General features: G+C 28.8%; 1 protein-coding gene across 3 annotated transcripts in view; it reads right to left on the bottom strand.

Moving 5' to 3' along the window:
• Window positions 1-25,191, bottom strand: part of LOC121132502 (neural cell adhesion molecule 2) — a 295,780-nt gene that overhangs the window by 23,681 nt on the left and 246,908 nt on the right. For all 3 annotated transcript variants that reach the window (XM_040727918.2, XM_071894191.1, XM_071894192.1), the window contains 2 exons: window positions 8,422-8,581; window positions 223-653 (listed from right to left, as the gene is read on the bottom strand). In XM_040727918.2, coding sequence (XP_040583852.1) covers window positions 223-653; window positions 8,422-8,581 — 591 coding nt within the window. The remainder of the gene's footprint in view (window positions 1-222; window positions 654-8,421; window positions 8,582-25,191) is intronic.

Below are 25,191 nucleotides of genomic sequence, written 5' to 3'. Positions count from 1 at the left end.
ATTGAAAGTGAAGTATATCCATATATTTATTTCAATATATGTTTGGCATTAATGCATAAAAAAGTATATTATATCCGTCATAAATTTTTATATATTAAATTGTCATATTCTAGAAAATGCTTTTTACATATTTTGATGTTAACTTGACATGCCCCAAGGGATTTGATTTTATTGATAAATAAATAACATAATAATCAACTATATAAAAAGGAATTGTCTTACCTCCCACGTTACATTTTGTACTCTACAGTGTCTTGGTGAATCTGGACGAGACTCCTTGACCACCTCAAATTTGCAAGGTAGTCTTTGCTCTCCAACAGAGTTCACAGCCCAGCAAAATATATAACCTGAAATATCATTGCGTAGAATAGAATTTCGAGGTGAAACAACGTCTTCTTCCTCGGCTGGTCCTTCTAATTCCTTAATGTAATCCGAAGAGTAATTCAATATACTTTGATCGTGATCACTACTAAAGTGTTCAGAAGGTATGTCTACAATTCGGCGATTACCACTAGGATCTGCCAAACGGGAGTGAAATTTCCAATTAAAAGTTTTTGGCTCCGGATTTGCATCTACTAGACAAGGAATTTCTTTTGAAGATTTTCGTGAGACTCCATACTTGATACGCTGATGTGGACGACATCTTGGAGAAACTATTTTAATTAATGCAAAAAAAAAAAAAATCAGAATAATTACTCTGAACAATAATTTAATTTTTGTAGTTTAATTTAAAATGACTGTATGGATATTCTTTAAATAATTTACAAAGAATATGAATTAACAGATTCATGTTCCCAATTTGGCCATAAGAGATTAATTAGTACCATATTTAACAGATTCTGAATTTTATAGACTCATGTTCTATTTTACAAACATTGAAATAGATACAGAATTGGGACCTAAAACATATAGCAAATTTGTCCTCCTTCACAAGCAATGACAGCCTTGACATGGCAGTGAATTGATTGGCAGCTCAAAAGTGGGCATTCATATTCAAAACACCCCAAACTGCAAAGTCCAGATGGTTGGGGTGAGGATGAGCTGAAGGATGGTCACATAAAAGCAGACCATACGTCAGTCATATTGATACTTGGATGCATGGACCTGTATTGGACTATTTGATTTTGTTGGTTGTCTAGGCGGAGATGCCAACAGTAACTGAAACGCCACTGCACCGGCACAGAAGATCCCACCAACGTTGCCTTTTTTGTTTTTCCTCTGACATTTTTCACATAGAGACATAGGATAAAAAAAAACAAGTTCATTTTTGTTTTAGCTCTCGTTAGGTAGCGTATAGCAACCTAATAATTAAAAACAACGGGGATAAAAACGTAATTCAATGGTTAGACAAGTTTTTGGTCCCACTTAGTATGTATTTGTTTTTTAGAGAAACAATTAAATTATCATCGATAAAAATAGTACATAAATTTCGATTTCAAATCACAAGAAAATCATTACATCAAAGACGATAACAAAAATTGACTCTCTCATTTAATTTTTGTAATTTAATTAAATTTAATTTGTATATATATTCATAAGATATATATAATTTTATGAACATATATTCCAATGAGCTAAATAAATGTATTTTCGAACATTTTGATAAAATATAGTCCTATGTTAAAAATAGCCTTATCCTTGATATGGCTTTCTAAAATGAATAGAAAGAAATCATTTTTGATGTATTCTTTTTTCCCCCGCAAAACGCTCACAAAGGAATTCTTTTCATGTTTTATACAACATATTTTTCATACGTAGTAGAAAATGAGTTTCTTTTCTTGTTAATAGATATGTATATAAAAAAACATTCTTTTAAACTTAATTAATTGAATCAAGTCTCTTTTTTGTTTTGTTTTTTATTTGTTTGTATAAAGGACTATAAAAAAAGGCTATGGAACACTTATCTATTCTATTTAAATATGATTTATTATTTTCTAAAAAAAATTAAGTCTAAAATATTTACTTAGTTTCATAGAACAAAAAAATGTTGAATATTTAAAATATAGCATCAATAGTTGTACTCACATGCAGAGTAAGAACTTCTACTTATAGTATACACTCTTTAGTTTGCTTATAAAACCTTTAATGTGGCCTTTTCTTGTTGATCTTGTTTCGGATTTATTCATTCGTAATTTAAAGATGAAGCTCATTGTATTTAATGAACGGTTTGGTTTAACAGTTTTTTCTTTGTTTCTTCCTTTTGATTGCTCTATTTTTTAATATGTGAATGGAGGCATACAACAGTATATAGCTACAAAATTATAATATTGTAGCTATTATTTCATTTAATATACCAAACTTCATCGATAACTGGCTTGTACTAATTTGATATCCGAAAGTCGCAGAAGTAATAATTTATTCGTTAATCATGTTACTAATTACGCTTAATTTTTGGTGTTTTTTTTTACCCAGTTCATTAACTGAATTATGAAAAACATGTTCAATGACTGATACTTAAAAAAGGCACTGAATTCAATCTATGCTCTTACTTCAACATAAATAATTTCTCAATTTTTATCTAATTATAAAAATGTATTAAATATAATCTACATCCTGTAAATAAATTTAATAAATCTGTGATATAGGTTTTTATTTTTTGAATTGTTGGACGTTTTGGAGTAGAATGATTATTATAAAAATTAATAAAAAAAATTATCAATTTTAAAATCCAATTTGTTATACCCTCAACATTAAACTATCCACTTTTTGTGATTTAATATCTATTTTTAATCCAACTTATTTTCTGTTGCATATTGTTGAAAAATTTAATTTCGAAATAAAAATGAATTTGTTTCATTTTCAGAAATACTCTGCATTTTTAGCTTTAAGTTATATCTGGGCCCAAGCATTGATCATAGTTAGACCCTGTGCTAGGCAGATGTCAAAAATATACAATGAAAACCATTTTTTACAAAGAGATAAACAATAATAGAACGACTTTTTTTGAAAAAGAAAGATCATGTTATAAATTATGGTCAAAATTTATAAAAAAGAACATTAAAATGAAAAAAGATAGATCTTATCTGAAAAAAGTTAATTGGAAAAAAAACTCTGAAAAATATAAAACTATTTTTAAAAATAAAAAGGGGACCAGATATTTATTTTTTACATAGGCATTTATTTACTCTCATACCAGCTCTATGGCACATATATATGAATATATGTATATAATTAGAGTGTTAATCAAATGTAGATGAAAAAAATTGTTTTTTCCCCAAAAGTAGATGTATTATTTTTAAGGATTATTTTTATCACTTAAGCTTAAACATTCAAAGAAAAATATATCATTGCAATATATACATTTGCAACAGGAAAGTTTACGGTTGATAAATTGGTAAATGAATTTTATTCATACATACAATCTATATAATAGCTAATCTAAAAAAAAATATCACATCAAAAATATGTTTAGGGTAGAAATATTAAGAAGAATCAGTCATTTTAAGTCTATTCCCAATTTCCATAAGACGTATCACGATTTGCTAATAAATTCTATTCAAGAGAAAATGAACAAATACTTTGCATTGTAAATTATAAGAATTTTTGGTATGCTAATAAAAGAGAAATCCAAAAAGGAGGTGGTAACCCTGCATTCCATATGTAGTGATTTATTTACTGATCTATCTCATGGAAGGAAATGTATACAGTTTTTTTAATCTGATATAAAAAAAACCGTAGGCATATATAGTGTTTGTCGAAGCTTCCATTGTAAAAAAATGTATTGGCAAATTAAGAGAGTTACACCACAATTTGATGACATGGAGATTAAGATTATCTATAAGGGTTTCTTTGAAGCGACAGGGTTGGGGTTTCCACCTATCTCAAGGTCTTTTGGTTATTCTGACAGATATTCCTGTTTGTCTGGGATGCAATTTAGGTAATTAAATAGGTTATTATATTTCAAAATCTGCAAAAAGGAAAGGTATTAATGGATCTTAAAATGGGCCCTCCCATTTTATAATGGGAGAAATTGGTACATGAGAACCAATAAATTTACATTAAAATATTTGAAGTAAAAATAAATCTTTTTTTTTTTTTTAATAAATGCTCTTAGTAATGTTGATTTCGCGTTGAATGAATGGTATTAGATGGTACAAGAAAGATAATATTTCTAACTTAAAAAAAATTCAAAGACAACTTTGTGATATTTTGACTTTGTAGTGTTTCAGTGCACGTCAAACACCGACATTAGCTAAGAGAAGAACAGCCACATTTTAGAGTTTTTCTCTGAAAAAAAAAAACTGCAAGCCGGGCAACTGAAAAAAAGGTAAATTGTATTGATGGCTTAGATACTTTAAGGCAAATTAAACTGTATTTTGGTTTCGTCATTTCTGTACTTGTACATTTGATGTCAAGGATAATCCACACTCGGAAAGGCCAATTGTCAGAAATATGCATAAATAATGGAAATCGTCGAGTACAACCTTTATGGCACTGTTTTAATTGCTGACAAGATAAACATTATTAGAAAAACAAATTTCCTATGTTATTATGAAAACATATGGATTTTCATTCCAGTTTCGTTTGTGAGAAGTGTACGTTTTTATTTGTATTCATATATAGAGCTTTTTCTGTTTTATAAATATAGATATTCCGTTCGTTCTTCTTAAGTAAGGTATATTTTTAACAAAGCAAATAATATATTTTGTAGAATTTAAATAAGTATTTATATCTGAAAGAAATGGAAAGAGATATTTGAGTCGGTGTACTTATGCACTTGTACTTCATTAGAGGGAGAAAGAGATTATTCGAATTTTAATGCAAAAGTATATTTATAAAAATATTTTCTTCTTAGTAAAGGGAGACACAAATGTGGTTTTTTGCTTCATTAAACTATTTTACATGAGAGAATTTAATGTAGATATGTATGGTTAGACTAGTAAAAAAGTACACCTACCGGCTTGTAAAAATAACAATAATGAAATTGGTCACACTAGATTGAATAGATTAGCTACAACCAGCAATGAACGAGTAAATAAATTAATAAACATATTAAACACAAATAACAATCTTTATTTTGTAAAGACAGAGATAAGAATAATTCAATGTCATCGATCTTCAATTCTACTCTGAGTACAACAAAAATATACAATTAAACCTTTCCTGCAACTGTAAGTCTCTGTCAATTCTAAGTAGGACTCCTAGTACTAATTATTTTTTCGAGTTTGTGAGTTTTTTTGTTTTGTTTTTAGGAACCTGAAAAGTTTTTATATATAAATAAAGCTCTTATCATTTTAGTATATATTCTTGAGAAGAGGACATCTAAATACACTTTGACTTTTCAAATTCAACAAGATATAATTTATTAATTAGCAATAAAATTTCAAAACAATGAATACTGTAAATAGATCTGTCCTTGAACTCTATTAATCATTCATGTAGCCGCCCTTAACGACAATTATCGTTTTCAGGCGGCTGCGGACGGCCTGACACCCTCTGCGGATGTAGTAATCTGTGATGGCGTAAGTGGCTTTGGTATTTGGATGACAGACACTGCAGGCCTTCCCCTCGATATACACCTAAAAGTTGTAGACGATGGGTTTGGCATCAGGGCTGTAGGGGGCCAAAAGTGTTATTTACAGAAGGGAATGTTGTTAGCCAACCATTCCTCTACCTTTTTTCATGTGTGTGTAGGCGCACCAACATGTTGGCAAACTATATATCCATCAGGATAGTTTCCTTGGAACCCTGTATAAGGCTCTCTTTCATATCAGTTAAATCCCGTTAGCCTGTAACCGACCAGGAACCACAGCAGAGGGGTTCCCTTGCTATCAGAGGCAACAAAATCTAAGGACATGTCGGAGGTAGACATGTGCTATATGATACTAAGTGTTCTCATTGATTCATGAAATGTCTCCAAAACTTAAGTACTTGTCTTTCTCCCTGTTCCTTATGGAGTCGACGGTCACGGAAAACGCGCATGGAAATTCGTCAATCACCTTCAATTGTCATTTGCTCGGCTTGTACGTAAAATAGAGAGTTTTGGTTTGTTTTCTTTTTATTGTTTATGCTTTAATAAATCGGAATATGAATTAGTTTAAGTGACTCAACCTTAATTAATTATAGTATTAGGAAGTGTTCAATTTCAATGAACCACCCGGCTAAAAGTGAAACTAAAATTGTGAATCCACATAAAAGATGGAGTTTTAAGTGTGATTTTCTGATGTACTTAGAGTAGAATCGATGTGGGAATAACTCTAACCTATGACTTTGCTACCTCCAAATTTTTGTTGTTGTTTATTCTCTTCCTCTCACGGGGGATTGCGAATAATGAAATAAAATATCACGGCAGCATGACAAAAAAATATTCACCGGATTGTGTGTATCACGATATTAATTTCAGATTCCTTTTTAATATTTTAATACAACCAAAATCCTAAAAATGTACACTTCTATTACTGAGCACACACACTTTTTATTCAGATGCTCTCTTCTCAAAAATAAAATAATAATTATTATACAATCAAAAATATAGCATAGACTTTGTTTATGTTCATATTCTTTGAAACCCCAGAAAGCAATATGTATTTGCATCTCTCAAAAAGTTAATTTTCCAATGATGTAAACAAAATACTTTTTTTTAAATACAAATTATCTTCTTTGTTAATTTTTCCCCAAAAAAATATCATTAAAAGTGCCGTCATTAGGTGACTTTGAACAGTATAGAGCGTATCCTTAAGGCAGCAACATTGTTGATCTCGCAAATCTTGGTCTTTAAAAACTAAATTTTAGGAGACTTAAAATCCTTTCTTAATAAAAAAATTAAAGAAAGTATTGATCTGCTACCAAGTATTTGGACTTGAAAATTAGATTTACTACAAACCTTTATTGTTTATCAAAAATATAAAACATCTAATGACTATCTTTATAATATTGATATCTAACCCTAATGTTATTTTATCATTAAACATTTATATTTACATAATTTATGGTGCTCATAAATTAATTATTACATTTGCAAAATTGATATATTTTTTCCAATTTCCTTTTCTTTCTCGTCCCTTATCGATCCTAATCAAAATTACGAGAAAAAAAACTCCATTTACAAGAATTTTAATTTCAGCATAACTTTAGTTAATTGAAACATGAAGTATTCTATGCATGTATTGATTATGGTTTTGGTTTTTAAATATATTGATCAAATGTTATACAAATTGTTTTTTATTAGACTTTTTCAACCCTTGTGACATCATCAATAACAATAATCCGTAGAAAATAAATAAATTAAAATTGATAATTTATATGCACATATATTTTAAACATAACTCTATATTTGTTTTATCAGGCTCTACATTGACTTCACGGAGACCATCTAATCTCTTATGAAAGTCCTTGCATAGAGCCTTGACACAAGTTTAAAAATTTCGGCTCATTGACTGTATTCTTTCGGATACAAGGCCTCCTTCTAAATTAGTGGACAGACGACAAACTCCATAGGTCTCAGATCCAGACTCTACGGGGGATTCATCAAGTTGTTTAATATAATTCAAAAGTTTATTGACACTTTTTAGATTGACATATTTTAATTGTGTTTTAAGAGGGACTCTCAAGCCTAACAATGGATTTTCAAAATATAATCTTAATAGTTCTGGACTTTTTCATCACGGAAAGTTTTGTTTTAATTTGCATGGGCATACAGGCTCTTCAGTGAAGTGACCTTGACAGACTCCTTTACAACATTAGGATCCAATTTAGACTTCCTGCCAGAGCCAGAAAATTCATTCGTGGAATTCCTTCTTTTTTTTCCCCTTAAATTAATTCATTCTGGAGAGATTATATATATATCAATAAACAATTTAATTTATAATTAGGCCGATAGAAAAAAAAGGTATCCCCATTCAACAATGCTGATATTTGAGACAATTTGTAACGATAAATAAAATTACTTGACTAAAATATAAATATATCTTTTTGAAATCATATGCATGGCCTTCAAATTGAATAGGAACTAAATTGAAAAACAATTAAGCATCTAAATACTATTAGAAAAATTAAATAAAAACAAACATAATAAACTAAACGTGTGAAATTGATTAATTTTAAAACTTTCTAAAATTGTGAACCAATCAATGCACGAACTTTAAACTTTTAGTAAAAAAAGAGAGATAATATGTTATTCTATCTCCACCATAGCTCCATGAAGTTACACAAATACTAGGATCTTGATCAAAAAGAAAGAATATCTTGCTGCAGCTCTAATCATTATTGTTTTAAGATTTTCTAAATGTAGGGTTATGCATAGTTAATTTTTCTGCAATCAACCTTTTGCAGCTTGAAATTCAAGTTCAAATATTTGAGTCATAGCATTAAGACTTTTCGGAAGGAGTCCAAATAACAATTAAATACTCATTATTATAAAGATTTAAATAAAATGGATATTCAGGAAAATACAAATTTAATAAAAAATTTAAGTATACTTACATTTGACATTTAAATATTGGGCATTACTCTCTCCATCACCCTCTGAATTTGACGCTATACACGTAAAAAGGCCTGCATGTTCCAATTGAACATTTTGAAGAACTAATGTTTGATTTCCTATAATGATTCCTTCGGGTATACTTTCCAAAAGAAATTTGCCCTAAAAAGATATTTATATTTATTAAATGTTTGTGTCATAAATCATATTAAAGTTTCCTAAACATAACATTAATTACATAGTTATTAAAATATTACTTTTGTGTATTATCATAAAACAAATATATAGCTTGAACAATTTGAATTTAATAAGTAGGTTTACTTTCAATATACAGGTATATAAATATAACTATACCCAGTGTAATAATATATTAATTTATACTGTCAATCAAATTTAATTAGTGGATATATTTTTTCAGTTTTAAATATTTAACATAGCCCAAAAACACAAAATAAATTTTCATTAAATTTAATTTATATTTGTATCCCATTAAAAAAAAAAAAAAGCTAGAATGTTTTTCCCTAAAAATTTAGTATGCATTACATTTGTATTAATGAACAAATTATTATCTATTTTTATCTTCAAGGTATTCTTATTAACCTTTTGGGAATGTTGCAAATTACAGTTAAAGTATTAGAATTAATTGAGAAAACAAACAGAAAAATTTTATTTGAAGGCAAATATAAAGGGTATTTTATTTATTGTGTCCAACTCTGGCGTTTCCAAAAAATTAGCCAAGCTTGGTATTTTAGCATTGTTGGATAAACTAAACCCAAAATAAGAAACAATACTTCATTCCAAACAAATTGAGCTCAATCAAGTTTGTATGCATTAGATATTTTATTTATTATTCTATATAATTTGTTCTGTTTTTTAGCATATTTAATGTCATGTATCCTAGTAAAGTTACAAATGAAAGTGATGTTGTCCTTCTTTAGGCAGAAATTTAGGTGACCAGAGTGGGGAAAAACATCTAACATCCAAAGGGGTTCCAGTCAGCAAGATACGGTTATTATTAGAGTTACTTAGTAAGGCACAATTATCGAAATATTTCTTATCAAATTTTTATAATAAGCATTTCTTGGACACAAATATGTCTTGGAAATGTTTGGCTGAATGTATATATAAAGGAAAAAAAAATAGAGTTGGGTTGGTATGAAAAACTGAAAACATTGCAATCCTATAAGTCCAGTCGTAATAAAATTTGTTAGTACTAGGACTTGTCCTCATTTGTCCTTTATGGGAACTACTACAGCTGAAATTACGTAGTTACTGCTAAATTTGTCATTTGTTTCCATGAATTTTCATCATAATTAGTAACCTCTTTGTAGAAAAAAAAGAGTCCTGAAGTTTAAAGCAGGAAGTGTGAGACCAAAACGTATTTTTATACGTTCAATGTATCACTTATTATATCCTTAGTTCTTTTATTCTTCAATCCAAGAAGTTACCACAATAAAAAAATAGCAAGACTGTAGAAATAAAACTCTGATGTATCGGTATGGTTAAATGATAAGAAATATCAGACCGATAAAAAGAGACTGGACCGATTCAAGATGAAAATAATAAGTGGGGAAGTTATTTTTCCTTAAATTTTGTACTCTATTAGTATCATTAATACATTTTCAAAATAGTACTTATAAATATTAAACCACATTTTATTAAGACAATGCAATTATACTTATTTTGAGGATACTATATTTTTTATAAACTCATGGAATTTTTTTGTAGTTGCGTAAAATTCAATTAATTTTTACTAAATTTAATATTTATTTTTATCAATAGACTAATTTAAATAATAATATGAGCTTAAACAATTGCCAAAAAATGATATTGAAAGTATAATGTTTAGAATATTCTTATATTATATCGTATTGAGAAATACTCAAGTATATTTTTATATTTTCATTTTTTTGTCCTTTGATTGGGGATTTGAGTTTCAAAAAGTCCAATATTTTCATCCTATTTGAATAAAATAGCCCTTTACAAAAAAATAAAATTTAAGTGTTACTCAATGTTTTTGTAAAATGGTTCATTTTTAGGTATATACATATATCATATATATAAAAACTTGGAAAATTAACTTTCTAAACATACGGGGTTTTTTTTCAACGTGTAACATTATTGTTTTAATTAAAAAAAATACATTTAGTATATTGCTTTTTCTGTGCTATTATATGTATACAATTTAGATTATTCGAAAATTAAACATTATTGGAGAACAATCGCTTTTTTGAGTTATTTGTGATTTAAAAATTTAAAAGAAAAAAATGAGTAAGGTTGGCCTTTTTAAATAATGGCATTCAAATCTATTATGTATATAGATAAATAAAACAAAGTTGCTTTCCTTGGTATATACATGTAATAACATGAAATCTTGCTTCCTTCAATCTAAAAGGATGCCCAATTATGGAAATTAGGAAATTTCATTATTTGACCTTGATTTAACCTTGTACACCCATATGCAACTACATAATTTAGAAACAGAACGAAGCTGTTACACAAAAGGTTCTGTTTACGTTTTAAGTTTGTGTTGCATCAGAAAAGTGCACCACTATTCAGTCAAAACAAAAACTTTGGTGGTGTATTTACGAGCATTTCAGTTTTCCTTGACATCGGTTTCATTTAACTGGCAGACAAATTCCGGTTACTCTAAGTAGTTGTAAACAATCCTTTACGTTTATGAAAGTATCTATTTATGTCACAAAAGCACATTATAAGTGGAGATTACGACAAATTCAACAGTTTTTATAGATGGAACTTTTTAGTCACGTCTACGGTACCAACTGACAATTCTTACTTATATATATATTTAATTTTCCTGACTTTCAAAAAGAAAGGGACAAAGTAAAAATATGAAATATGAACTATACACACCTTAAAATAGTAACAAATATTTTCATTTATAATTAAATTCAGGTTGTAATGGGTAAAAAGGGTAGTCTAAAATGTTTGCAACTTTACAAAGATAAGGAACATTTTTATTTTTAAACATAGTCGCCTTGTAACTTTACAGACTTCTCCTAGCGATGCTCCATATCTGTAACTATTCCAAAAAGTACACGGCGTTTTCGCAAAACTATTGTTCACAAAGGTGAATGAATGCCCATTCATTTGACTAAAATTTTGGACTGTAATTTTGCTCCGGACGTATAACGGTTTAACCAAGTGTATCTAAAGAAATTAGTTGGGGCCGAAACTCCAATTTATTGCCCCAAAAATGCAGCAAAAGAACGATATTCAATTTGCACATTTTCACAAAAACATACACATCAAATCACTCAAACGACTATTACATAACAACTATGCGACCCAAACGACTGAAACTTTCTTTAAAAAGTAAGATTGATTCAAATTAAAAGCCATCTAGTGAGTAAAAACCAATTGATGAAAATACGTCACCGGATTCATAGAATATATTGATCCCTGATTCATATACCAAAATAGTATTAAGGAAAAAAAGGGGTTATTGTATATACTGAATCAGATTTATGACACCTCATAGGCCTTCAGTTTAACTCATATTAAAAAAGGAAAAAAAAACGGGAAGTATCTTATATAAAATTTTCAAGAAATAAATGTGGCTTGAGATGAGGTTTATCAACTACTTAAAGTATTATTTAGCTCATCTGGTCATATTTTTTTTTCTCAACTTGTTATTATTATTATCTTATTCTTGAGGCGAGAATGTCTACCTAAGTAATGAGTGAGTAGCTACGTGTGAATATACTCATGTAAAACAAAAGTTAATAACAAATATTTGTTGAGGATTTTATCTTCTATATTTTTCAAACAAAATTAGTATATTTGTTGACGCCAATCTGTTGTAATTATTACCATACAATATATTATTTTTGCTGTATTTCTATTTGTTTGTGATTTTCATAATAGTTGAACATTTTTATAGCAATGAATGTTGGCAAAAAAATTCCTATTATAGTTAATTTTTATAAAGAAACTAAATATAGATTTTAAATAACAATAATTTATAACTTAACAAAATTGTCTCTGTAACAATTAGCAATTTAGTCAATTACTGGTGGTTAATCAATCATTTAAATGTCACTCAACTATGCACATGCAGCCTCAATGTCGATTCATATATGGGGGCGTGCCTCCAAAAATACTTACTATGAACGTATTTCGAAAGGCCATACCTAGTTTTTTACTATATCTAGCTTCGAAGCATGTAACTCAAACCTAGTATTTCATCTTTTGATTTGATTCAAAAAGTGTTGTCTTGTTCCTTTCTCAACTTGTAGGTATCAAAGATTGATGTTCTTTATAATACTCAAAAGAATTATATAAACAGTTTACAGGTTATTTTTGTCTTTTTTTTATTTCTATATTTTTTTTAATTATCTCTCCTTCCAAAATCACATTCTTTCTATTAATTACCGTGTCAGATAAATATGTCAATCTTTTGTTTTGGGAGATGGAGTTATGCTATTTTATTCTTTCTAACACTTTTTCGAACAGTTTCAGTTAATTTTAGCAATTTTCTCCCTCAAATCATTTGGACTCAATTATTTTGTAAAAAACTATTCCTCTCCACTTCATTCTGGACATTATTTAATAGTTATTAATCATATGATAAATTAAGAGTTACGAGCTCCGTCCAGAAATGTAATAAACTCCTATTTTGAATTATTGCTTTATATAATTTTATCCTAGGGAATAAATTTATATTATTATTTCAGTGTCAGTAAAGGAAAAGTAGTATACAGGCTCCCCAAGATATCTGTTCCGTGAAAATGATTTATATCTTACGTAAATTTCCAACCAGTTATCTGATTAAAAAATATAAACAAATTCCGAAATCTTGATAGATTCTGATTTATTTCATTCGATAAATTTACTTCATTTACAGTCTTTATACGAGACCAAAGCACGAGCATACAATCGCTATTTGGTTTCCTGGCAAATCCTGCAATTCTTTGTTGAACCAAATGATAAGTTTGTTTTTGGTGTTTCAGGGGTTCGGTTGATATGGTATTCGATTTCCCTTTTCCTTTGGATTCAGATCCGGCGAGTTTGGAGGCCAAAAGTCCAGCGAGATGAAGTCGTCAAAATTGTCTTTGAGCCATTTGATACTCTTTTTTTTTATTTTTTTAGGTGAGGCAGGGAGCTGAGTCCTGCTTTAAGGCCTTCCATTGGCAACTATATAATAGATTGTATCTCCTGGTGTGGATTCCAATAAGGGCTTTGCGCCTTTGCAAAATATTTAGGACAACGAATGTGTCAATTAATTATAGTTTTTCCAACTAATAAAGGTTTGAACAATTTATCTAACAATAAAAAATCAGTTGTATAAATACCCGCTATTGCCAAAGAAAGCGCGCTAAAGTGAAAATAAAGATAGCTTATGCACCCTGTAATTGTCGATTATTATATTAATTAAATTTTGAACCTGTTAATGTAACGAAAAACGTGATGTCATATTATATCTTTTGTTTCGGATGGTATATTTACTTAATTATTCCCACATGTTGTAGCCTGTACGTGTGTCTCAAAAAATATATCTAGTTTTTGTAAACAATATTTTTTGAAAAAATCCAACTACGAGCCTTCCAATAAGTTTATTTAATGTACTATTTGCTCTTTAATGGTCGATATTATTCTTTTACATATAAACGATTAATGATGTAAGCAAAAATATTTTCTATAACTCAATACCTTTCAAAATAAAAATCATCTTGAAGACTACAAAATAACAGAATAAATATTTAAAATTATTTCATGTTAATGGAAAGTTTAATGTGATAAAAATATTTTCAAGTGGTAGTAATAGCTCTTAACTATACAGTTTGAATAAACATACTTACTTCGATTATATTGACAATTATTTCAAAAAAAGATATAACATAATTGGCATGATAGAAAATGGTGGTTTTACTTTTTTTCCATTTCTAAATTTTCAAGAGAAAGTTGTGATAGATGATTCAGAAGAGTCAATATTTTTCTAAAAAAAAATACATTCTCATATTGCAGAGTTTGATGTGATACTATTTAACATTTAAAGACTTCTTATGTACAAAAGTTTATGTGGGCCGTCAACACAAAAGTAATCTAGAATAGTATTAAGTAAAATTGAGTATTTTTTTAATTAAAATTATTATCAATTTCTATGAACAAAATATTTGTACAAAACTTATGAAGTCGCAGAAAACTGAATTAAATTAGCCAAAATTATTGTGATTAAAAAATATTTCACAGATTTGATTTAAAATGGGTCATTTTGTGGATAACATAAGTCTCATACATCAAATACGGTTGTTTACTTATAAATAAAAATTTGGAGTATCCTAACTTATTCCTCAAATTTAAGTGAATAGACTATAATTCATTAAAATATGTGATTAAATTATTGGGTTGTATATACTGTGTGAGGAAGCAAATAGTGAAAATTTTCACCCATGATAAATCGCTTCAAGTTTTTCATAAAGTACACAAAGGTTCGTTTTGTTTATCATTTTATAACAACTTTGCAAAGTGGCTTTCATAGTCTCTTCTTAGTCTCAAAAATGGACCTGAACTCCTAAACGTGTTTTGTCTAACTCCACGTTCCTTCTGCAACATAATTTTTTAAATTTTCGACACTTGTATGAGGGATTGCACAGGCCTTTTTCTCAATGGCGCCTCAGATACAGTAGTCTAAGGGGTTATAGTCCATGTCAAATCAACGAAAAAAATAAAAATGTCACTCCAATCCTCCGATTTGGATGATTTTTGGCTCACAAGCTTAAATTTATAAGTAAATTAAGTGTGCCAAATTTCAGTACATAATGCTGAGTCGTTTCTACGATATAGACACTCGTCTCAGACCAAAATTTTAAACGTTGCTTCGATGTCTTTTACCTGACACTTCTTTTCTTTTTGTGTTTTTTTATCCGAAAAAGTTCCTCTTGAAATTTGGTACTTCAGTATTTTTAAGTGTGTTGATTCTAAAAATGAAGTCAAAATTACATTATCTAAATCTCGTATAACCTCAATTTTGATTTAAAATAAAAATATGAAATAAACTAACAAGTTCTTGATCAACAATAAATAAAAATGCCCACCTCTTATGAGTATGAAACTTTGGAAATTTGTTAACATAAATTGGGGTATCACTGTGCCAAAAAGCGTGCTGTTGTTTTTATCATACCTCCCAGGGTAAGATCTCAAAGTTAGGTTACTTTTTTCCCGAGATTTGGTCAATTTTACTTACGTTTTTATGATTCATATATACTGAAAAAAGAAAACTGAAATATTGTAAATAATAATATTTATTAGAAGTTTACAAATTTTGATAATGTAATAGAATTTCATAGTATATCGCTTATTTATTAAGATGGACATAATGTTAAAAATAGTTTGTTCATTCTTGTTTTAGACTTTGAACTGTTGTCCTTTCACTCTTGATACTACTGGTATCACAATGGCGTCGATAATCCCTTTTTAGGGTTTTAAAGCCCCCCAATTTTTTCATAATCTTTGAAAACCCTATAGTAAGTACATTACATTTCTAATGGCAGTGCATGTAAGAACTGTAAACTTTTTTTGAATCTTTGCCACAAGTCACAGTAAATCACACTGTGATGTAATTGTTGGAACTATGAAAAGATTGGTAGCATGAGCTAGTCTACAGGTACCATTAGAAAATCAAATACTTGGACAATTTTTATTTTCAATTTCTGCCAAATGTTATAGCAGGTACCATGTCGCTTATTATGATAAAAGTGATGCAGATCAATCGCAAAAAAAAAAACATGCAGAAGCGGATGAAGACACAAAAACTATTCTAGGTAAAAGGAACTTTAAATATTTTCAGGTAATCTCTGCTGGCAAGAGACTTTTAGAAGAGTTTAATTATTTTATAAAGCTTCATTTAACTTATTCATCAGTAGTTGTAAAAATATCGCAATTTGCTGCTTAGACCTACGACAATAATGTACGGATTTCGTGGTTACAAATGAAGATGACAAAAGCAAATACATAAGTATGAAGTTTTTACATTCTGATATTCTATCTCCTTCTTATCTGGCCTCCTTGATTAATTCTGATTTATTTTAATAAATATAATCACCTATAGCATCAATTACAGTCTCTAAAGGATAATTAAAGTATGAGTAGGCCTTCGCCCCATGGTTTTAAGCAAATCCATGAATTATTTCTTCATCCAAATGATAATTTTGTCTTTGGTGTTACGGGTGCTCGGTAGGTGTGTCGGTCAATTGCATTCACACATGGAAAACCATCTCATTTAGATCTGACGAGTTTGGAGCCCAAAAATCTCGCCGAGATGAAGTCCACAAAACTGTTTTGGAGCAATTTGAGATTTTTTTAGGTTAGGACAGGGAACAGAATCCTGCTGCCACAAGAAAGACCTCCTATTGTGCGACCATGTCGATCCAGACCTTTGCCTTGGTCTCTAACACGTCTCTTAGGTCCTCATTAATAATTTGCTGGATTCTGGCTAAGAATTCTTGCTTTTGAAAATTATTTATTTCGACCTATGACATCATCTTACATTTCTGTTCCATCAAAATTACCTTTAGAAGCCTAATTTTTCCTTTTACCTTGTGAATGAACGTCTCACCAAGTCCTGGAATTCAAACAATTGTTATGTTGTTGCCCCTGGTGCAGATTCCAAAGATGGATTTTTACATTTCTTTGCAACAATGAAATCGACAATTGATTCTATTTTTTCCAACCGGTGCAGGTTTAGACCACCTATCTTTAAAAAAAAACAGTTGCCTAAGTGACAAATTTTACCCAAGAGCGTGCACTATAGTAGCATCATAGACAACTTGTGCATCTTATTTTCGATAAATTATAATTGATATATAGAAGATGGGTCAAAAATATGTTAGACAAAAGATTCCACACGGATATTTCTGTCACGAGGTAGATAAACACACCAGGTAACAGTTAAATACTTATATTTTGTTATCTTCAATAAACAACATGCCTCCCTTTTATGATTATAAGAGGGATTTAATTAATGTAGAAAATTGTCAAAAATTTATTGTGTTTATTTATATAAATTGTTACATTAAGGAAATAAAATAAAGTAATGATATATTCTTCTATTGTCATACAGCTTTCTATGAAATGTTAAATGTTCAAAATAAATATAAAATGTGTCCTAAATTGAGGTAATGGCGCTTAAAAAGTAGGTACAAACGTACTTTAAAAAGAAAATATATAAACATTTAAATAAGGATAAGAGTAATTTTGAAATCTACAAGTCTATTGGACTCTAATTTTTATAACATTATTTTATTAAGTAAAATATGTGGAAGTATCCTCAGTCACAATTTTTATAAATGTTCTCTTTTATTTTTTTCAAAAAAGAAATCAATAAAATTAGGAAAACTATATTTTTTTTTAATTTAAAATTCATCTGTGAATTGAAGTAGGTACTCAATTAACTTAAGATGGGTTGCAACATTTATCATACATGTACCCGTAATACGAATAAAAAAATAAAACTAAATAAACTTTGCTTTTTATAATTTGCAAACCTCGACAGCTCTCCTTTTCAAAACAAAGAATAAAATTGTTTTTTTGTTTGTAGGAGTGAAAATATATTGCATTTTCTCTCGCCCCAGGAAAAACCAATTAAAATTACATATTCCCTTACTTTTGTCAGGGAGGGTTGTTGAAATTGGAAGATTATAACATGCACAGTTCCAAGAATGAAATTTTGTACACATGCATGATATATTTGGTAACTAGAAATTGTTTCGTTCCTGATTTATTTGATCCAGTCCAATCTTACGACCTGTCCTAAAAACATTTTTTTTTAAAGCCACATTTTTCTTGGATTACATAGCAGGGACGAGGATTCACTTGGGCAGATGCATCACGGACAGTTTTTTAAGAGATATTATCCCATTCCTGGAAGAGGGCACACTGCAGAGTTTCTTATTTTGGGGCAGTGTTTTGCACAAGCATGCTTGACGGATTGATCATATCAAAAACGTCAGTACTGCTAAAAGGGCGCTAGACTTTTTCCAAAAGCCCTCTCAATTTATTTTGTAGCAGTCCTGCCCACTTTTCCAGGTTGAGAGGGTAAACCATATTGGTTGAAGGTATAAGGGTATCCCTTTATGTGGTCTAAAGCCAGGGCAAGATCTTGCCTAACAAGCTTTTACCGTTTTAGTTGATCGTCACCCCCTCTCCTTAATGAAAATGAGGGTATATTCTTCCCATATTTCCAAAAGGGAGCGATTTCTTTGTTAGTATTTTAGTGATCTGTTATTTTGTGATATCGTTTGGAAATTACCAGGGAAGTAAATGATATTGTGATTATAAATACAAACCTCTAATTGAATATTTTTGATTTCAAGTAACATTCCTACTTGATACTTGATTGGTACATCTATTTGTAGGATAAAAATGTATTTCAACCACGATATGAATATGTCTGTACATATATATATATATATAATAAGTATAACCCACTTATAAATTAGATGTGATATTTATTAAGAAAAAATGATTATTGCGTAATAAGTTCATCGAACAATCAAATACATCCTTATAATATTTGGAATACATCTTTGTTGGATTACAAATTATATAAGAATGATTAAAAGCGATGTAAAAAATGAGTTAGATATGGGTTTATGGTAAAATTAATAATTTATAATACTTTATTTTTTTAAATGTTTTCCAATATGATATATTTATTTAATTAATTGTAAGTAGACATAAATTTACTCTTATCTGTTGCCTATCAACACAAAAGCAACCTAGAATGTGTTTTCGTTTTTTAATTGAGTTTGACTTGCATTTGTATTTCTCTAACAATTATTGTCAAATTTTAACAAAAATTATTATTATTAACATTTTGGTTGTGTCATAAATTGCACTTCAAATAGCCCAAATTTATCGTCAAAATAATAAATTGATATATTGTTTTATAAATCTAAAATCGAAGACAATCTAAGTTTCATAAACAAATAAGTGTTTCAAACTATAGTTAAACTTTTTGGGCATCTTAACTATGCCATATATTTGAAAAACATCTCTGTTATTGACTTAATTTTTTTTTTGTTGAACATTGACCTGTTTGTTTATATGATGGAAAAAATATATTTTACCTAAAAATATATTTATTTATATTTGATATTTGTCTATTTAATAAATTGTACTTAAGTTTTATAAATAAAATATTATTTTCTCATCTATTAAAATATTACCCTTGTGTTTTATTTTAAAATAGAAATATATTTAATATATTGAAGGTGTGTACTTTTTATTTACAGGTATATAAATATGCATGCATCGGTTGTAATATCAAGTTAATTTATACTGTCAATTTAGTTAGAGGTCATATTTTTTTCAGCTTAATCTTATCAACATTTCCCAAGAGCAAAAGAGTTATATTGTTAAAATTTAACTTATATTAGTGACACATTGTCACAGAAGTAAGCTAGAACACTCAAAAATTGAGTGTGGATTATATGTTTACTCTTCGACAAATGATCCTGAATTGCTATCAACAAATTAATATAATTTACCCATAATGGTGTCAAAAATAGTAATAGAACTGGATAAAGTTGTTTTATAATAAATTTATACATATATATAGCGAATATAAAAGAAGTCTCATTAATTGTGTCTCACTTTGACCTTTTTAGGATAATGGGCTAGTTCAGTTATGCGTCAGTTCTGCATACACAAGACTTGGCATGGGAAATATTACTTCCTTATAAACAAGATAATCTCAATTAAGTTTAATTTAGGGATACATTGGGCAGTGTATAATTTTTGTCATTAAATTCCGTTTTCTTTTTGATGAACTTCATCAAATGAATTAATGGTAAGTTACAGTTGATGTTCTTCAGATTATGAATCAGGGTGAATCTAACATATATACAGTTTCTCAATGGTGGAACATGAAACAACTTTTAAGTTTTTAAATAACAAGAGATCCCCGCATTACATGGTTTCAACCACTGCAAATTTATCATAACGCCGTGTAGGGAATTATTCTGACTCACAGTATAGTACGGTATGCTCCCTTCATTTTTGAATATTATGATAATAAATTAAAAAACAATACAATAAGTTAAACAAAAAGATTAGTAGTCGTTGATGGTCTCGTTTAGAGTATACAGGGGGGGGGGGAGGTTCCTGTATGTATTTGATTTGATACTTAGACTTAAAACTTTATATTATTACTTATTATGCACACTTGCAATTAAAATAAATATTGCATATGTTCCAATTATTTAAATGACCAGTTGAAAATCAATGTTACAATTATTCTTCAAGTATCTTGTCTAGCATACTTTGATTTAAATAATTTATAATGAATAAAACGTTTTTATTGCCATTACCATTTCTAAAAAACAAAGGAAATATAGTAGAAATTGACTTTGACAATAATTTCTCCTATTTTACGGATTATTGTACTGATAAAGTCCCCCTACAAATCGGATTGGATATGACACTGATTTTTCTTGGTCTCCAAAATCTTTATAAGGGGGATCCCCTATATATCTAAAGCTTTTGGGTACAATAACTCATCCCTCTAGTTTGAGTACAAAGCATTAAATTGACAAAAATATGTCTATGAAACATTGGGCTAAATGTATCTGTGAAGTAAAGAAATAGCTGAGCTTTTATTGGATGTTTTTTACTTCAATATCAAATTACAAAAAATATTTGCAAACTTGTTGAGCAATTATCGGAATTGTCATCAAATATGATAAAATAATGGTCTATAAGATAAAATGTTCCTTTGAAGCTGTCGACATAATCCACTAAAATAAATGGGAAATAATTTTCACGTTGAAATGAAAATATGTAACATATATTCTATATGGCTATAGAACATGCTTATGAAATAGTTGTGCATTCCCATAATTTTTTTATTTTGTTAGATTTGCTTTGTTTTTATTAACTAAAAGTTTAAATGGTAGTTTTAAAGTATATAGGATTTTACTACACTAACTCATTATTTTCTCTTTTATTATAATCCTATAAGAAAATAATCCCCTGATATAATACTAAGCCTCAAGAGTAATAAAAATTGAGCTTTAGATAAAAACAATTGACAATTAATGTAAATGACTGAATTTTGTTATTTTGATTTGATTAACTAAATATGAACTCACTAATGCTTTTTATTACCCTCTGTTAGTGAACTGGATATTTTACAGCCCCATATTTATAAATATACTTTTTATTCCTTTGCCTTGAAAACATGAAAATGACTTTTATAAAACAAAATTTCTAGTATTGTCACCTACTAAGAGAAATATCTCGTAATTTCGTATTCTATCAATATATCTTAATAGCTTAATATATTTACAAAAATATTTGCATGCATATAGCAAAAACCGAAAGGGTATTGGTCCCGTAGAAATTGATATTGCTCTTGGTCGCTTTCATAGCGTTTTTCTCTTTCAGGTAGTAAAAATGTATAATATGAACTGGCCAAGCGCAATACTTTCAAAGAGCGTTTGTAGTAAACACTTACACCTTTACAACTTTTTATATTATGATCGATATAAACAATATGTAAAAATTGTACCTTGTTAAAAAATGACGGAGAATATGAAAATACTTTTTTCCAACTTTTTACTCTAATTACCTTCAAATTTTATTCACTAAATATTTTTCTACTTAAGTGTTTTAAATCAAAACAATACACACATTTATGATATATACTCAAAATCTACATTGTGGGCCACAAAATCAGAAAATTGAGATTAGTAAGGTCATTTTCATGTTTCTCTGGATTAAGGCAATCAAAACCACAACATCTCAATTAAGAGCAAAATAGGGTAAAGTTTTGATGTCTTGTCTAACCCATTAGCGCCTATTTTTTATTTTTATTTTTAAATATTTGAGGTAATTTATATCGATTGAATATATATTCAAATAATCAAAATATTACGTATACTATATATAATAGGTTCGGTGCTTGAATTAGTACGGGACTAGATGTTAAAGAAAATATGATTATTTCTTGGTTTCTGTGTATTTTTTTCCAACAAATAAAACATTGCATTATTCTTGTTATAAAAACACGACATTGATGTACAAAAACATGGATTTCCTTGCAAATGCATATTAAAATTAAAAAAGTGTAATCATAAGAATATGCATTGATAATGAAACATTTATTTTAAATGCTAGTGATATGGAATGTTGCATTTTATACAGAAAGGAACGTCACATTTGGCGCACTGTTGTGATGCTCTGGACTTGCATATTTTCAGTGCACATTTCCTTTCTTGCTTGAACATAGATTCTACAAAATGTCCAATATTATCAAAACAGACGTCACTGAGTACTGAAGGATGAATTTGAGGTCTATCTGTTTTTTCTAGAACATGTGCTTGCTGAATAAAAGTACTTGAAATTTTTCTCCTGAGAAGAAACTTGAAAAAACAAAACAAAATGCTGAACAGTAGAGTTTGTCTATAAAATGTCAATCCGTTCTAAAAGACGAAGGTGAAGTTTCACAGCAGATAAAACACCGGAGATGTCATAGATGTCACCGTTGAATCATGATTAACATATAAAATATGTTGAGCTTTTGCAACAGTTCCATTAAAAATCTTGTCCTTTTGTCCGGAGAAAAAAGCTAAAAAATCATCCTTCTTCATCTTTTAAAAATTAAAATGTTCCTCTAAGCAGATTGCATTATAAATTGGAAGGAACGTCGCGCGTTCAAATTGAAAATGATGGCACTTTAGTCCTTCCTCTGACAAATTCCACATATTCTTTTATCCCAGTATAAACTCAACAGCTAACAGCATAATCAACTCCACTTGTCCAGATCTTCATATCATTGTGAGCTCAAAAGAGCAGAGATCAATGAGCCCCTTTGAAAATATTTTCATCCTTTCCGAATATGTTGTCAACTTTTCCAAAATCCTTCTAAGACCTTTGTTGGGTTCCCTCTTGTAGTTGTTGTTGAAAAACATTGAGATATGACAACTACATAAATGTTCCTCCGTCTAAAGTTTCCCTATCCAGTCGGAGCTAAGCGATTTACAAAAAATATTAAAAGATATGACATAAAGGCCGCCATATTTCAAGCCATAATGAATTATCTTCATCCATTTATTTGTTTTCTTATTTAATATTAAAAATGTCATCTTCATCATGAAAATATGTGTTGCAGTTTCTTCATCTTTGGGAGTTACTCGTAAAAGGTGAATCATTTTTGAAATTATATACATGTTCCAAGTCCGAACTTTGGCCCAGTTGTTTAGATTGCAGGCTGAAAAAAAGCCACAAACTTGAACCACTGTTCTGGTGATTTCTTCTATATAGTAAAAAAAAATATCCAGCTTATCATATTTTAAAGCAACAAAAAAGTGCGGAAACATATCAAAATTGAAAAAAGTATATTTTTGGATAGGTATGTATTGTATTGACGAATTGCATCAGATTGAGTGACTTGAACCCTCTTCTTCACTTTTGATGACACCCTGTTTACATTTACTGTTGCATTGAGGCCATGAATATTAGATCCTACTGAAATAACTGCGTTATCAGTCCAGAGAAACAAGAAAAATCTTGTTTTTGCTGTTTTATCTTGTTGTAGAATTATATATATATAATATAAGTATTATAAAAATAGATCGACACGGACATGCATTATAACAATTATATTCAATCAAAATTGTTTTCTAATTACACAACAAAACTATTATTATCCATTTTGTTTGTCATTCGAAAGGTTGTACTTCTATGTTCCTAAACTACTATACATAGTAGGTTCAATAAAAAACCCTCCCACATTAATGATAATTATCATTTTTTAATTTAGCATAATTCTATGACAACAATTAACTATAAATGAGATATACGATGAATATCTTAGGAATAAAACAAAAACTTTGCTCTTTAAACTAACTTATACCTACAAGTCATCTTCACTGATATAGTGCTTGAGGCAAATTATCAACTTCAAGGTCAATACCGGTGTCCAAAACAACATATAAGTATGAAACGTGTTCAGAATACCCCAAACAATATTTGTACTAGATTGGAACTTATTACCATGGATATATTATAAACAATGTTAACATATAAAATACATACCATATATACGATGATGGGCATTAATGGGTTGATTGACAATTGTATTAAGGTGTTTAAACAGACTTAATTATTAAACTTATATTTGTAGTATGAAAAAATATTTTTCTGAGCTCAACTTGCCTCAATTCTCAAAAGACTCAAACTTAAAAAGAATAAATATGTAATTAATGTAATCTGAAAAAAATTCAACCGTTATAACTCGAATACGACACTTGCTTTATATTTTACAAATTAATTAGTTGTATCTCCTCCTTAATACAATAAAACCCATATCTTATTAATTATTTATGTTAATGTTATGTTGCAGTAAACAAGCACAATCAAAAGTGGAAATATCTTTTAAAAGCTGTATTATATATTTTTGATTATGTAAATGTAACGGTAAGATAAATAAAGGAAATACAATTTACTATATTAACTGTTTAGTAATTTTTAAAAGCGTTTTCATATGAAGTCATCAATTTTGGTGTTGGCCATTTTGGAAATTTAAACAAACAAGTTTTATAAGAGTTTTAATTTTTTTTTAATATAAAAAAAATTGCCACATGTCAAAATAAAATCAAAAATATAAGGATTTGAATCTTATTATTTATTAAAAAACTATCTTTCTAATAGCAAAAATGTGCGTAAGGGCAAACCCCATATATATTTTTCAGGTAGACTCTGTAGTATTTATCAAATATATATTGTATAGTAATATATAAAATATCCGT

The sequence above is a fragment of the Lepeophtheirus salmonis genome, chromosome 2, assembly GCF_016086655.4.
Source record: "Lepeophtheirus salmonis chromosome 2, UVic_Lsal_1.4, whole genome shotgun sequence".
Taxonomy (NCBI): Eukaryota; Metazoa; Arthropoda; class Copepoda; order Siphonostomatoida; family Caligidae; genus Lepeophtheirus; species Lepeophtheirus salmonis.
The sequence above is the reverse complement of the archived record's forward strand: the minus strand, read 5'-3'. Positions and strand labels throughout refer to the sequence as shown.